The 15,876-nt window shown below is 39.9% G+C and overlaps 2 protein-coding genes across 2 annotated transcripts; one reads left to right on the top strand and one right to left on the bottom strand.

The window, feature by feature from the left end:
* Positions 1-373: 373 nt before the first annotated feature.
* On the top strand, positions 374-10,542 carry LOC306770627 (alanine aminotransferase 2-like). The gene is made up of 12 exons (XM_079259514.1): positions 374-508; positions 603-796; positions 3,962-4,051; positions 4,438-4,546; positions 4,752-4,885; positions 5,360-5,603; positions 5,732-5,811; positions 6,060-6,196; positions 8,220-8,394; positions 9,475-9,630; positions 9,713-9,825; positions 9,923-10,542. Exons 2-12 carry the CDS (start codon positions 650-652, stop codon positions 10,011-10,013), a joined length of 1,476 nt encoding a protein of 491 aa, XP_079115640.1. The 5' UTR covers positions 374-508; positions 603-649; the 3' UTR covers positions 10,014-10,542.
* Positions 10,543-10,628: 86 nt separating this feature from the next.
* pdia4 (protein disulfide isomerase family A, member 4) lies at positions 10,629-15,585 on the bottom strand. The gene is made up of 10 exons (XM_079259513.1): positions 15,326-15,585; positions 14,752-14,941; positions 13,759-13,964; positions 13,475-13,613; positions 13,170-13,375; positions 12,918-13,076; positions 12,634-12,785; positions 11,762-11,918; positions 11,346-11,579; positions 10,629-11,254 (listed from the first exon to the last, which is right to left on the bottom strand). The coding sequence occupies exons 1-10, from the start codon at positions 15,399-15,401 to the stop codon at positions 10,842-10,844; spliced, it is 1,932 nt and encodes a 643-aa protein (XP_079115639.1). The 5' UTR covers positions 15,402-15,585; the 3' UTR covers positions 10,629-10,841.
* Between the last annotated feature and the right edge of the window lie 291 nt (positions 15,586-15,876).

Raw genomic sequence — 15,876 nt, 5'->3', positions numbered from 1 at the left:
AACTCTTGTCTGCTGATTCATGTAAAATATCCACTGTTTTCTGACATGTTTAGATTATTTTTTTAAATTGTACTTTTATTGAGGCTTAACTAAACCTTATCAATGTAATTTGCGTTATGGCAGAATACTTGTATGACTGTACTAGTACAACCCCCCCAAAAAATCTAAACTTGCGTATCTATTTTACTTTTTCAATTAGATTTTATTCTCAATTGTTTTTTGCATTTAAACTTCAGATTAGTGTTATTATGAAGCTGCACTTGTAAGAATTATGGGGTTACCTTTATTTTCCGATAGCACTTAAATGTAACATTTGGCACGCTCTATTCAGAAGTGAAATGAGGGAAGAAAATCCAACCAACCGCGAAGAGAAACGAGCGAAGGCGTGGCGGTCCGGCTGGGAATATGAACACCGCGAGCCTCCAAAGTATCACAGCTCGCGTGAATTAGGGACCGCAAACGCTCGAGCGTAGCTGACCTCAACTCCGCTGTCCCTGCTGAACTACTGGTAAAAGCTGATAAAACTTTATCTGCTCACGTGCAGCCACGCGAACTTGTCTTTCACTCTTGACAACTCATCTTCTTTTGTGTCAACATTTCAGATAGATTTTTCTCAGTGTGAAGAAAACGGGGCGAGCGTGACATAAACATGTCTCATCAAGCGGTGAACGGGGTGTCGTGTCGGGGCAAGGTGCTGACTCTCGACAACATGAACCCCAACGTGAAGCGGGTCGAGTACGCGGTCCGCGGTCCCATTGTCCAGCGGGCGGTGCAAATAGAGAAGGAGCTGAGAGAGGTAAAAGCATTACCACGCTCGTGTCTCGGTGCGCGAGACCTGGGATAAAGTTGGTGAAGTGCAAAAGATGGCAGAGCTTGCGTTAAATTCACTGATAATGTCAGAGCTTTGTCGATGTGGGATTAAGGTGACGTTTAAAGGGGTGTTTTAGTTATTTGTACATATATGTTTATGTTACTAAACTGAATTTAAAGACTCTCCACAAGCAGCTGGTCGTGACGAAAGTCTGCCTAAGTTCTTTCATTTTCTTCAAACACCTGCTGTGTTTAAAAAAAAAAAAATATATATATTAAGTGTGTTTTATCACACCAGTTGCTTTTGCAAGTTCATGAAAACAAGCAGAGCTGCTTCCTCAAGATATGACTGGAAAGAAGAAGTGAAAAAGGGGAATGCTTGTGGTTGTAGGCAGAAAAGGGAAAACAGGTCATTTCAAGTCCTTTATTGTCCACCACCGACAGCGTGCCATGTTCTTCTCATATTACATTAAAAAAAGATAACATTGATCTACTGTTTTAGAGGTCGACCGGAGTGTCTTTTAAAAGCTAAAACCTCCTCTAAAGACCTGAGGAGCTGGAGAGGACAGCTCTAGTCAACTTCAAGTAGATTTAACTCTCCTATTTAGCCTGAGGTGGGATCGGGACTCAAGATGTGTATATTGTGAAGAGTTATTACATAATATAAGAGGTTGCATTCCCTCTCTTCTTTTGTTTCTCTGGTTTTGCCCGCTGAGCTGAGAGTTCATTGGACTGAGCTGCAGCTGTAAAGGCCCAGCAGGCAGAGTGGTCTTCTGTCAGTACAAGGAGCTTTATCAAATGCTATCCTGATGAAAGTGCTCCAGTTTTTTTGTTATCTACTTCGAAAAGGAAAACCAAAAGTGTAATGTTTGACTTTTAAGTACTGCAGTTAAATCCTGCAACGTTGCAAAATAGTTGTCTGAAAATCCGAAGTTTGTATCAGTGAAACTCAGAAGTGAAATGTAACATTTTAGCTTCCTGAGGGGTCAGTGTGGTTCGTATAGCAGCAGCTGATTGGCCATCTGCGGGTGTGCTTCCTGTCAGATCTGTGACTGGAACACTTTACTGGTGGCTCAGCAGATCTTCCTCGCGTGTGTTTGTGTGTATTTGTGCATGCATGCACCGCTGTGATGATGACTCTAATAAATGTTTACTCAGACATCTGGCATGACACTGCCTGCACTGCAGCAACCTAATTCAGGCTCAGATCTCAGCTTCTGACATGTCTGCATTTTAAATGACAACAGCAGGATAATAGAAAAATATCCAACCAGTATATGTACAGTTCCTCTGTGTTACCCTTCTTGAGTTAAAAAAGTTTAATCACAGTATTGACTTAGATTAACTGCATGTACTAATTAGTCATGATTATTCCCCAGTTTGCATCAGAGTTATTGTAGTGTGACTGAACAGAGCTAAAAGGAAGACATAATCATGTGATGAAGTGAGTTCAGGATGCTTGTCAGGCCGGGCTGTGGTGACCTACAGTGTGTCCTGTCCTGGTGTGCTGGTCTGTAGCAAGAGTATGCAGTACTGAGCTGGTAAACTAACTGGCTTGCAGAACAACCGGCCTCTTTGTGTAAGGAAAGGATTAAGACTAAAAGGGAAACACGCATCCAGTTACGGACATTTCAGACAAACCACAAGAGCCTTGGAGAGTTTACTCTCAGGCGAGTTATGTATTCAAAAGCTGTAGGCAAAGATTAGTAAGAACTGGGTTGAGTGAATAGTAATATGCTGTTTATAACCCCTTTATGATCCACTTTGAATCCCTGGATGAAATGTTATTGATATTAAAATCATAAATGTAAGTTTGCTTGTCTAAAAGTGAGTAGAGCTTTCTGTAGCTTTAAGTAAAACGAGGCAGTCATTTGATAACCTGAGCAACTCGCCTGCACACACCTATCTCTGCAAACACCAGAGGAAGGTTTTGGCTCAGGGAGCAGCTGCATCCCTCTTTTTCTTTTGTTTTCTTTGCCTTTTTCTAGTTCGATTCACAATTAAAAGTTTAATGCAGAATGCAAAAGCCACTCATGTTTATGTTTTTGTTTTGCTTCAGTTTCTTCATTTATTTGATCGAAACAACAACTTTTGCATGATTTACTAATATTTACTAATATGTTTCTTCCCATGCTTAACCTCTCATTAAGGTTCTTCTTTGTGTAGGTTCACGTGGATGTGTTGAAAATGAGCTAATAAGTTACAACCAAATGACTAGAATGCTTTTTATTTTAAATATAACAATATTTCAACAATTTCCTTGGTTATGTGTGGATTGAAGTTGGGTCTCTGATGCTGAAAATGAATAAACAACAACAATAACTCTACAATTAACACAATATATTACAGTTATATGATGAGACATTTTTATTCAGCCTTGTCTTAGGTGCACGTTTGACCTTCTGCTGTCACATGACATAATCTGAGGAACAGCAACAGGTGCAGCATGTTGGGCTCTGCAGACAGACCGCACAGGCACCAAACCAGACTTTATGTGATTCGGTTAGGGCGAAGAAATGAAATGAACAGATTTGCTCATGAAATGAAAATGAATGGTGAGTGGACATGGGAGGAAGAGTGAAATACAGAAGATTCAAGCCAGTCATGTGATTAGATTGGGCCAGCATGTCTTGTTAATGACCCAACCTCAAACAGTGAGTAGATTGTGTCTGTGAGCCCCAGCTGCAGCGTCATCCCCTCTCAGGCCAACACGGCTGCACCACAGACCAAAGCAGACTCTGTACCAAGGTTTTTTGTAAAGCAGCAGGGATCCAATGAGAGAAGATGAGTGTGTGGAGGGGCCCAAAGGGTTGGTGTGAAATGAATACAAACAGATCTAATTTTGATTTCCAGACTCAACCATTAGAAGGTTATAACATAAAAAAGTATGTTGATTTCAGTCATCAACAGACCTTAGAAGCAGTTTGAAGAAACAAAAACCTTAAGGGGAGTTTAATTTTTGAAAGTCCTGAAGTTTAAACTTGTACTCTTGACTGGTGTCTTCCTCAGGCTTCCTCACTGTCAACATGTCCAGACATATCTGGTTTGCTGCTCAGTTTTTCATTTCCCAGATCATTATGCTGTTTCTTATTATCTAACTTATCTTCACTTGTCAAACAAGTTCTCATAATTGTTTGTCTTCATTATGCAGGGAGTCAAGAAACCATTCACAGAAGTCATCAAGGCGAACATAGGAGATGCCCATGCTATGGGTCAGAGACCAATCACCTTTTTCAGACAGGTTGGCACAAAAACTTATCTTCAATAAATATTTTCTAATTATTTGGATATTGCTTTGCTAGATTGCTGCCTTTGTGGGGTTTTCTCTGTACCCTGCTGCTACTGCCACATACCAGCTCTGCATTATCAGTCATCACTGAGCCCTGTGTCAGTTTCTATCTGCATGAACCAACTATGACACAAGGAAGTTGCCTAAAACATTTTGTATGCAAGTGTCTTCATTCTTTGCATACCAAATGCTACACGAGAAAGCAGCTTTCTGATTTAATAAAGTTGAAACATATTCAGTATTGTGGTTTTTTTGGGTTTTTTTTTTATGAGAAGTATGTGTTGAATTTGCTACTGTTAACAGGAATTCAGCTGATTCACTTTTGTCTCCTTCATCAGGTTTTGGCTTTGTGTTCTTATCCTGAACTTCTGGAAGACAACAAGTTTCCTGAGGATGCTAAGAAGAGAGCACAGCGTATTCTGGATGCCTGCGGAGGCCACAGTATAGGTGAGACAACTCCCCACATCTCCTCCAATCACAGTCTCCCAGCGTGCGATGGTGGTAGGACGTCACTACCCTCCAGTGCGGTTTGTGTAGTCCATAATAATTTATTTGGGCAGCTCAATCCAGTGCCTGAATGCTGTTTAAAAAGTACCACCTGATCGATGCAGGACGTTCAGTCTGGATCAAAGGTCACTGTGCTGTGTTCAAGGTGCCTACAGTGCCAGCCAGGGGATTGAGTGTGTCCGCCAGGATGTGGCACGCTACATAGAGAAGCGAGATGGTGGCATTCCCTCTAACCCCGACAACATCTACCTCTCCACCGGGGCCAGTGATGCTATTGTGGTATCTAATACACATTTATTATCTCCTCTCCAAGAAAATGGTGAAATAGATTTTTCCTATGAATTGCTTTTGTGCTTTAAATCTTCCACAGGCAACGTACATTTCATAGAACTGTCCTTTTATTTAACTTTTGTTAATCATACACTCGGTTGTACTTTGCACATCTGTAACTTTACTCCACCCACAGACCTTTGTTACCATCACGAGCAGCAAAATCCAGCTTCTGGATAACCTTAAGTTACACTCAACTATTGCAGTGAAACATCCTGCTACTGTTTCATTCACTGTTAAGTTGTAGCATATTTGGCACAGAGTGTAGGTGCAGAAGTGTTACATTTAAAGTTTTGAACAATTTCACTGCAAACTCATCAGGATAGCTGCTTGTTTTAAAATACCCGAAAACCTATTAGATTCTCAGGATTAAAGCTACTCCACATCTTTGTCTCTTTCCTTTTCCATCTTTTCCTATCCCAGACCATATTGAAATTGCTGGTATGCGGTGAGGGGGAAGACCGAACGGGGGTCATGATCTCCATCCCTCAGTACCCTCTGTACTCAGCCGCGCTAGCAGATTTGGGCGCCGTTCAGATCAATTACTACCTGGACGAAGAGAAGTGTTGGAGTCTCGATGTCACTGAGCTCAAGAGAGCCCTGAACGCAGCAAAGCAGCACTGCAAGCCTCGCGTCCTCTGCATCATCAACCCTGGAAACCCCACAGGTGGGTCTGTTGTCTTCAGCTTAGTTAATTTGTTGGTTTTTATTACAAAGATCGTTTGCATTTTAAAGAGACTCGCTGGATAGATGAGATGTCAGATAATCATCAGACTCTTTGTTCTTTTCTGATAGGTCAGGTCCAAAGCAGGCAGTGCATTGAGGATGTGATCCGATTTGCTAAAGAAGAGCATCTCTTCCTCATGGCAGATGAAGTAATTCATGTCACAACATCCTCATTATTGAAGCACACATGCACAGTAACTCAAACATGAAATAGAGTTACGAGATACAGCAGGGTAACTATTTAACTAACTGGTTGCCATGGATATCTGCTATAAAAATGGCTGACAACCAATGAGTTAAACACAATAAAATTATCATGTGAGTACACAAACCAGGTGTATAATGAGAAATTATTAGCTGATTGTATATTGACTGTACATCATTTCCTTTGCTGTAGGTCTACCAGGATAATGTGTATGCAGAGGGGTCTAAGTTTCACTCCTTTAAGAAGGTGTTGTTTGAGATGGGACCAGAGTATTCCAGCACCGTGGAGATGGCCTCCTTCCACTCCACCTCCAAGTGCTACATGGGAGAGTGAGTAGCTACACACCAACTTGCACGCAAATGTGTACTGTATGAAAATGCAATAGATATTTGAAATATTCCTATAAAAAAAAAGGTAGCAGAGTTCTTTAAGCTGTAACGGCGACTTGAATATTAGAAATGCAACGCTTGACCTTGTGAATGGCACTAAATGGCGATCAGCGATCTGTCATGTTGTTAGGTCATCTCTCCTGATAACTATGCTGCGCCGTACATCTGCAACTGGGTACAAACGATGATTCAGAGGTATTAAATGTTGACTTCTTTTGAAAAATTCTTCTTGCTTTACTTTTAGGAAGATTCAGATGACCTGTAATAAACAGTCATTCGTGTGATGGCTCGGTCGGGTAAAGCTTGACAAGAGCTCAAAAGCGCACAAAATCCTAGCAGTAGTTAGTTAATTTACTACAAAATATAGGCTATGTGGAGTTGGTATTATCAATAGTGTAGATGTGATGCAAGTCCGCGCAAAACCAAACCAGGCAGCATACCAGTGGAGAGCTGCATGCAGGATGGGAGAGAAAACAAGCACACTTTTAAAACCCAGGTACACTGAGAGTATGTACTCGGATGAAAAGGCACAAAGCCATTCAGTGTCCGGCGACCTATCCAGAGAAAACCCAAATGTCACACTGCAATATTAACAATATTTTCTGATTACTTAATGTGAACAAAGTTATATTAGGTCAGTACTAATCAAATAAAGCTGATCTGAGGCATGCAGATCTTAGTAAAATGTTAACATGTTTACATCTCAGGTGCACTATTAGGTGCACCTTAGTGTCTGATCAAGACAGGTTGTAAGAGAAGTTGGCTTTGGAAAGAAGGAAAACGTATTTGAATAAAGAGAGAAACTCAAGTAAAGCTTCATGTTTTAAGGCACATAGACCTCATAGACAGAAATTGCTTATATGTGTGCCGGATTAAACACTGGTCTGCATGTGCAGTGAACAGTATGTACCATGAGTAATAAGAGGTCTTTATCAGTTAATTCCACATGTAAGGAAAAGTAATTTAATAAATATGGTTTATTTTTTTGTTTTATTACAAAGCAGTACCAGTTTGAGATTCTTTTTGAGATTGAGAAAGTTTATTTGAACATAATGACAAATATAAAAACAAAATAAGAAATGAAAATAAGACCAAGAGAGGAAAACACAAAAGTTCAAAAGGAGCGGGTAGAAGCATAAACTTAAATAATCCCAGTAAATTACAAAATTCTTCAGATATTACACCATTATCATTCAATTCAACTTTATTTGTATAGCGCCACTTCACAACAATGTTGTCACAGGGCACTTTACATACACGAATAAACATACACATAATTTCGAGCCAATTCATACATATCCTATAATAGAAACCGACTGATTGCATCGAGTCATGACTTCAGTCCAATCCCCTATAACCACTACCAGATACTGTTAAGTCTAAATCAATATTTCATAGTAGAATATGCTTTTATTATGGAACTCTAAAATAATAGTAGTTATACCAATATAGTAATGATAATATTATCCCTATCATGTTATATAATATATAAGCATACAATACTTAATTACAGTGATGGAGTAATGAAGTAATAACAATACTACCACTGCTGCTGAAATACTTCTATATTCCATACCATTTCTGTACTGTTCGAGTACTATCTTTTCATATATTGATTTAAATATTTGGATATTTGGGCACAGCTTGTGTTTTCCCCGCATCTGTGCCCAAAACCAGACACACAACTTTTCCTGGTAGTTCTCACCACTCTGTAGAAAAACTTTTACTTTGGATTTTAGGGTAAAATCAAGCAGTGCACCAACAACTCAGAAAAGAATAAGCACACAATCTATTAAATATGATAGTCAGTGATGTGAAGAAATTTTTATAAGAGAGAAAAATGCATCAGACTCTTCAGAGCAGTATCTGATGATCCTCAGATCCTGCATCTCCCTTCTGACGTTTGCATGGCAGATTAAGCCTTGTGTTAACATTTCAATTTTCCTCTGTTTGCGTTCATCAGGTGTGGATTCCGTGGAGGCTACATGGAAGTGATCAATATGGACCCTGCGGTGAAGGCCCAGCTCACCAAACTGGTGTCAGTGCGTCTTTGCCCTCCTGTCCCTGGTCAGGCTCTCTTGGACCTGGTGGTGAAGCCCCCGCAGCCCGATGAGCCCTCCTACGCCACTTTTATGAAGGTTTTAGAAACATACACGACTCTTGAGTGTGTGTGCTAACATATTAGTCTTATGTAAACACTTGTAAACACTACGTATAATCTGTGCACACAAAGCCTGAATTTAGCCTGCTGAAGTGCTCACACAGCTCTCACAAATAATCAGCTTCTCCTTGAAATGAGGAAAATGTTTTCGTATTACAGCTTTGAGTATATGGTTCAGCGCCGCATTGTTCCACGAAGATTTGAGCTTTGCAAAGAGGATCATACAAGTTATATAATTCATGGTGTTGTAATGTTGGTTGCTTGTGTTCACTGGACCCACTGACAGCCAGAGGCATTGTGTGGCAGAGGAAGCCATTAAGTTAATGATCATTATTTTGTTAATTGAAAAGATCAGTTTCAGACTGTAGACAGATTAAAGATAAAGCATCTTTCAGCAGTATGGTCATTCATAATGCAAAAACGCTATTCACACCCCCCCCTTTTCCCCCTAGAGGAAAATGCCGTTTCCATCCATAGCAAAAAGATTTACGGAGACTGCTGCTCCCTTTTACCTGTTGAGGACTTTCATAAATAACGAGGCACTGAAACACGGTGCTCTGCACAGTTTAGAGGTGTTTATTTCCTAGGCGAGTACCTTCTTCAGTGGAGTCGGTGGGTGGACAGTGGAGAATTGTTGTCATGCCTCTCATTTGCCACAAGGGGGCAAGAGAGCACAAAAACAAGCTTGGGCACAGTTGTGGGGACCGGATAATTCAGTCCTGATCCATGAAAGCCATCCTGTCATTTCATAATATGGGGGAAACCCTTTTTTTTTCTTTTTTTTTTTTCCCACCTTTTCAACATGATATTAAACACCACTATAAGACATCATCGGGGTGTATGAATATTTAAATTATAATTGCCATGATGGTGAAATGGAAATCATAAAATGCTGCCAATATAAAGTTTTCTTTTTTGTGTAGTTTTAAACATTTCTAGTGTATAAAATAACCTAAAATGATTTAATCAGGCTTTTGGTTGGGATTGTGTAGCATCAGCACCTGAAATGGACACTATTTCTTTGTCCTGGGTTTAAACACATTCCCATCCCATCCAGGAGCGGAGAGCTGTGTTAGCAGCTTTGGCAGAAAAGGCCAGACTAACAGAGGAGATCTTCAACACAGTGCCTGGTATCACCTGTAACCCAGTACAGGGGGCCATGTACACCTTCCCCCGCATTAATCTGACTCAGAAGGCCATCGACAAGGCCAAGGTTTGTTCTGCACACATTCTGCATTTCATTTACTTGTCTATAGTGCACCTTTTTGTGAGCAAGCATGCACATGTGTCTGCAGGAGGAAGGCGTGGTTCCAGACATGTTCTACTGCATGAGACTGTTGGAGGAGGAGGGAATCTGTTTGGTACCTGGAAGTGGCTTTGGCCAGAAAGATGGAACCTTCCACTTCAGGTTGATAAACCTCACGATTTCTCAAATCTACATTTGCAATCACAGCATAAACACGTTGCTTCTAGTTCAACTAGATCTTTCATCTTCCTAATTCCAGGATGACCATCTTGCCCCCAACTGAGAAGCTGAAGGTGGTTCTGCAGAAGATCCGTGACTTCCACTTGAGGTTCACAAAGGAGTTTTCTTAACAGTCCTCAACAGACCACAACTCAGAAACAAACCCATCAAGTGCCAGTACTTAAGTACATTTGTGTGAATGAGGAAGCAGCACCCATCTATCACCTCAACCACATCTTCATGAGAGTTCAGAAATTTCAAGCTCTTAGTCTTTTAAGAAACTTCAGTGTTTTCATGTTAGCTATTGAAAACAGATGCTGTCAGGTTTGTCATTAATGATGTTGTACATGATGCACTCTGTAAGTGTGACTTAACTTTGTCATGTTCAAGTAGATATTGTTAGATCTCTGACCTTCATCACCACCAATGCATCCCTCTCCTGCCATGATTTTTATTGCCAGACAGTTTAAAGCAATACATAAGTTAAATGAACTGAACTGGCCAGAAGAGGATGCTTTATGTTGACCGGTACCGTCTTATTTTAAAGCCAGAATGTATCAATTTTTAATACTAATGTTTAAAATGTTCTTGCATGTGATTTTTCTCTGAACTATTTGCACTTCCAGCCCTTCATAATTTTAAATGTGATTTACAAAACAACTTCCAGTATGATGTCTTTTTTTTTTTTTTTAAACTCAAAAAGTTACTTCCAACGGCCGACCCACTTAAATCACTTTTACGTTTTATTTAAAAATTGTCAGCAGTGCTTACATGCTTGTAGAAACAGAAAGCAGAATCTCTTGGAATGAACAGAAACTAAAATGATGATTAAATGTTGTAATCATCCCCAGCAACTCAGTAACACCCTTTTTTAAGCCCCTGCACTCCCTTCACCTTCCCAAAGGCATCAGCATCCTTCCAGACGCCACCTCAGCATGAGTTCTTTCATACTTAAAGTCTCAGAGTTCGTCCTTCTGCTGTAGCTTTGTGGCATGCTTTTCCAAGAATGTGCTGAGCCCTTCTACTGTTCTGCCACCACCTTCTAATTTGACTGGGTTCTGCTTGCTGTTACTTGGGGCAAAGTATATTGTGGGGAAGCCTTCCACTTTGTAGTTCTCGTTTGGTACATCGTTGGCCGTGGCATCCATCTTGGCAATGACCAGGTTCTTCTCACCTATGTACTTTTTGCCCAGAGCCAAATAATCGGGCTCCAGTTTCTTACAGTGGCCACACCACGGAGCATAAAACTCAATCAGGACATCCTTCTGGGTATCCATGACGATTTCATCAAAGGTTTTTCCCACCACCACCTTAACTGGTCCTTTGTTGTTCTTTGGTACCGGCTGGGACTTGATGATTGGTTTGAGCTTTCCTGCGTATTAAATTTCAGCACAAGGTAAGAATAATTTAGGTAGAAAAGTGAAAATTAAAAGGAAAAAAAAAAACCAAAAAAGAAACCTCACCTTTCTTAAAAGCCATGACAAAGTCTCTGAGAACCTCGGAGTCAAACTCCTCCGGCTCCATGGCAAACTTTTTGCCTCCATCCGCCATAATTCCAACATTCACTTCCTCTCCGCTTTCACTGAGGCCAAGGCTCTTCAGCTCCTCCGCGTAATCCTCCTCATCTGCGATGGTAAATGTGTACTCTGGGAAGTCTTTGGCCACCTCCAGCACCTTGGACCTCCAGAACTGCGTAGCTAAATAAAATTACAATTTCAGTCAGTTTCTCCTTCTCAGCTGGAGTGTAATTGTCTAGAAGGAGTTTTCTATACTATTTCTATAATAGCTGTCTAAAAATAAGATTTCATTTTAAGCCCAGATGCTGACAATACTTGGAACAATACAAAAGATTTTACACTACTTGTTAAATTGAGCTTACCTTTCCTGTAGTCAAAGCTGAAGTCAACTCCGTAATACACAACAACTAGTGGTCTTTTGCTGTAGCGTTTAGCATCGTTACTTGGCTTTCTGTGTCCCACCAGAGGAACCGAATGTTTCTTGAAGAATTCCTGCACTTCTGCCACGGTTGTCGAGTCCTGCAAGATGAATAAACAGGTGTTTAGGGGCTTGATTGAAGCAGCAGACTATTGCTTGGTGAAGCAGATGTCTAGTTTAGTTTACACAAAAACTTAAACAGAAAAAGCACAAGCTGCATTGATTTAAAATACAAGTTATTTTCATTTAAAAAAATGATGGGAACGGGAAAAACAAAACACGTAGGGATGCATCGATACTGATATCGGTATCTGCTCAATACCAAGCGTGTGTACTCGTACTTGGTATTAATTAAAGTGTACCGATACACGATACCACACTAGTCGAGCCAGTCCAGATGTGTTTGATGACATGCTTCGGACGTGTTTTAAAAGAAATAAATGCCTTGAATGTTAAAATGTGACATTTTTTGTTACACTAAAAGCTAGATCTTTGTTTCAAAACCACACATTTATAGTTGTATTTAGGTCAAATGTGCCAAATCAAAATAAAACTTGTTGAAATTGTTAGATCTGTAATTATAGATCTGTTATATTTGTATTGGTGAGGTAACTTCAGAAAGGATGGGTAATTTTTTACAACCTAATGAAATCTTAGACAGCTATAACAGCAATAAATAACCACAGTCACAATAATGTTCACATAAACAGATTTGGTGTTGGCAAATATCGGTATTTGAAGATAATCAAATTTCAGATATCGGTATTGGATCGGAACTCCCAAAAAGTGGATAGTGCATCCCTAAAAACATGTTACCTTGACAGCAAGTGTACGAGAAGCCGGTTCGTGTTTTGAGCGGAACTTTTCAGGCTGGATGATGACAACTTGACCAGGAGAGGCTTTTAATGATTTGGCCACTTCAGAGTTAAAAGTGTGACGGAAGGTGAAGTCTTCTCTAAGGACATTACCTACCAGACAAATAGTCAGAATGCACATGTCAGTTTTACAACATTTCAAGAACAAGTTTGCAAACTTAAAGGGATGTCAAAAAATAAACTTGAGGAAAAAAATAAATAAATCAAATACATGAAACTACTCACAGGCCTCACTGTAGATCTCGTAGGCTGCATCCTGTTCATTAGTGAACACACCGACTATAACAGCATCATCACCATCTTTAATGAGCTCCTGCACCTGTTTTACTGCCTGGACCTGTTTGGAGGGAGGCCCTGCCTGCTCACCCATGTAGTCCACAATGCCTTGAGAAAAAGATATGGATCATTTGTGATGAATGATGTAATACAGCACCAAAAACAGCAGCTAAGACAGAGACCACGCAGCCAGTGACCTACCATACTTCTCTCTGGGTCCGTTGTAGTCAAACACCTTGCCCTTCCTGAATATCTTCAAAGTGGGGTAACCAGAGACCCCAAAACGTGAGGCGAGCTCCGTCTCCACTGTAGCATCAACTTTGGCCAGGGGGATGGGAGGAGACCGCTCACTCAACTCCTTGGCTGCCTTCTCATATTCTGGAGCCAGACGCTTACAGTGTCCACACCTGCAGGTCAGTAATGCAAGGAACTAATTATCTGATTCTTCATTTTACAAGAGTTCATCTTAAAAAGTTTTTCACTTCTACTTTTCATACATGACTTACCATGGAGCATAAAACTCCACCAAGATGATGTCTGCATTATTAACAGTGTCATCGAAGTTGTCCTTTGTCAGCATGAGTGTCGCCTCGGGAGGCGGCTTCCAGTCTGGTTTTGAAACTTCTTGTACTCGCTCAACAATTGCTGCAACATGCAGAATTACCCACAGTTTATTTATTTATTTATTTATTTATTTATTTAATTATTATTTTTTTATTATTTTTTATTTTTACACACATTATTTTTAAAGATTATATTTATATGTATGATGCTCAACATGAATTGTTACCTTTTTCAGTTCTGTCTCCATCATAATCCACAGGCTTGCCATTTTTCAGAATCTTGATGGTGGGATATCCGGACACGTCAAACCTGCTTGCCACTTCATTGGCTACCGTTGCATCAACTTTGACCACAGGTATGGGAGGGTCATTTTCTTTGAGAGTCTGAGCAATTTTCTCATACTCTGGAGCAAATTGTTTGCAATGTCCACACCTGACAAAATAGTCAAATGCAAATGCAGTACACTTAATTGTTTACCAACATGCAAAATTAAGAGCTGTTCTAAGACTAGCATATTAAAAAGGATTCTAATGTACAGCTGTGCTCATATTTATTCATACCCTTTTATTAAAGGAGGAAAAAAACAGCTACCTGTAAAATAAGCTGAAATTGACTAAAGTAATAAATAAATTTTATGAAAATCATTACATTATTTTCTAAATCTGGTTCAATAGAAATCTTGTTTCAAAGCAAACAAATAAGATATTATATATTACATCCTTTAATGTTTCCGCTACAGTCAGGTGTTTTCTGTTCCTCTCAGTCAGACTTCTGCACCTGTTGACAGGTATTTTGTCCCACTGTTCAACAGAAAAGTGCTCCAATTTGTCCAGGACCAATTTGTTTGTTTGTTTTCTTCTTTCTTCAACTCAATTAAAGGAAACAAACAGTGTCTTATATTCCTAAATTTTATTTTTGCAAATTTTTAGTTATTGTTCCTTTTTTAAGTCTCCAGTTATTTGAGTGACTGTTGTAAATTCAGCATTTTCTTTAATAAAAGGGTATGAATACATATGAGCACAACTGTACGAATAAATTGAAATTAAACGAAAAATATTTTCCCAAAGGGAAATTCAATATTACAGTCGATAATTAACTTGAGTAGGTCTTGTTCTGGAGGCTGATGGCTGCTGGCAGGAATTATCTTCTGTATCTTTCATTTCAATGCAATATTTGAATTTAAAGCGTAAAGAATGGGGAAAAAAGAATGCAAACTTACCATGGAGCATAAAACTCAACTAAAACTGTGTCTTTGCCGTCCATGAAAGTGTCAAAGTTGCGATCCGTTAGAACATACACCCCGTTTTCTTCTTTCACCTCTCCGTCATCCTCCCCATCTTCATCATCCTCGTCATCCTCGTCATCATCTTCATTGTCATCATTAGCTTCCTCCTTGTCTTCTGCAACATCTTTACACCAAAAGAGGAAAGTTTGTCCCTTGCATCGTAATACATGTTTATCAGTGATGTATACGACGCGCTGCAGGCAGCAAAATACTTTAGTAAGATTAAAAGCTGTGGAAATACTATTTAAAAGCACAAAAATATGTGGAAAAAATATTTTGGAACTTCAAATCACAGCTAAAGCACGAAAGGTAGATTTGATTGTTGCTAAGTTACAGTCGTGTTGACGTTCAATTAGCCTGCTAGCTAGTAGGCTAATTGACGTACACAGTAACTTAGCTAGCTGGTTTGACAACCGGTAACTTGCAGAAAAAATGCACCACTGCTTCATTCAAATAAATATTAGGTCTGTAATAATAGCGTTAATTCTGAAAAGTATTTGACACTTACCATCTTCACATCTGCAGACAGTCGCAAAGTGAGCGACGCCAAGCAGCACGATTAGCAGCAAAGCAACCTTCTTCATTGTCCGCAGGTGATGCAGTCCAGCGTCAGCGACGTGCTGTCCCGAAGTAGCCGGTTAATTACCTCAGCTAAAACCGCTGATGAATATCATCAAAATCGTGTCAGACCCGCTGTCCGGATCAATACTGAATTGTGGCTCTGCAATCCCTCAGCTTGTGATTTCATACAAACTTCTAAAACCACGCACGCCGCCTCCTCCGTCGGGAACTTGTCTGACTTGCCACGTTCTGATTGGTTCCCATCCATTTCTGTTGACCAATGAAAAGTCGCCACTCAATTCCTTACTCTGAAACGTTGAAGGTTGCTATTGGATACTTTTATTTATTGTTTTCCTTTTGGACCACTGCGGGTCACACCGTTTTTACTCGACCACCAGAAACTGATACAAAACGTGTTTTAGAAGTTACGAGGGAAGAGAGTTGGGGACAGATTTTTATTCAGCTTAATTTATGCTACTTGTTGAAGCTAAATGAATC

This window comes from Telmatherina bonti, assembly GCF_933228915.1.
Source record: "Telmatherina bonti genome assembly, chromosome: 20".
NCBI lineage: Eukaryota > Metazoa > Chordata > Actinopteri > Atheriniformes > Telmatherinidae > Telmatherina > Telmatherina bonti.
Note: the sequence above shows the minus strand (reverse complement) of the source record. Positions and strands in the feature narration are given on the sequence as shown.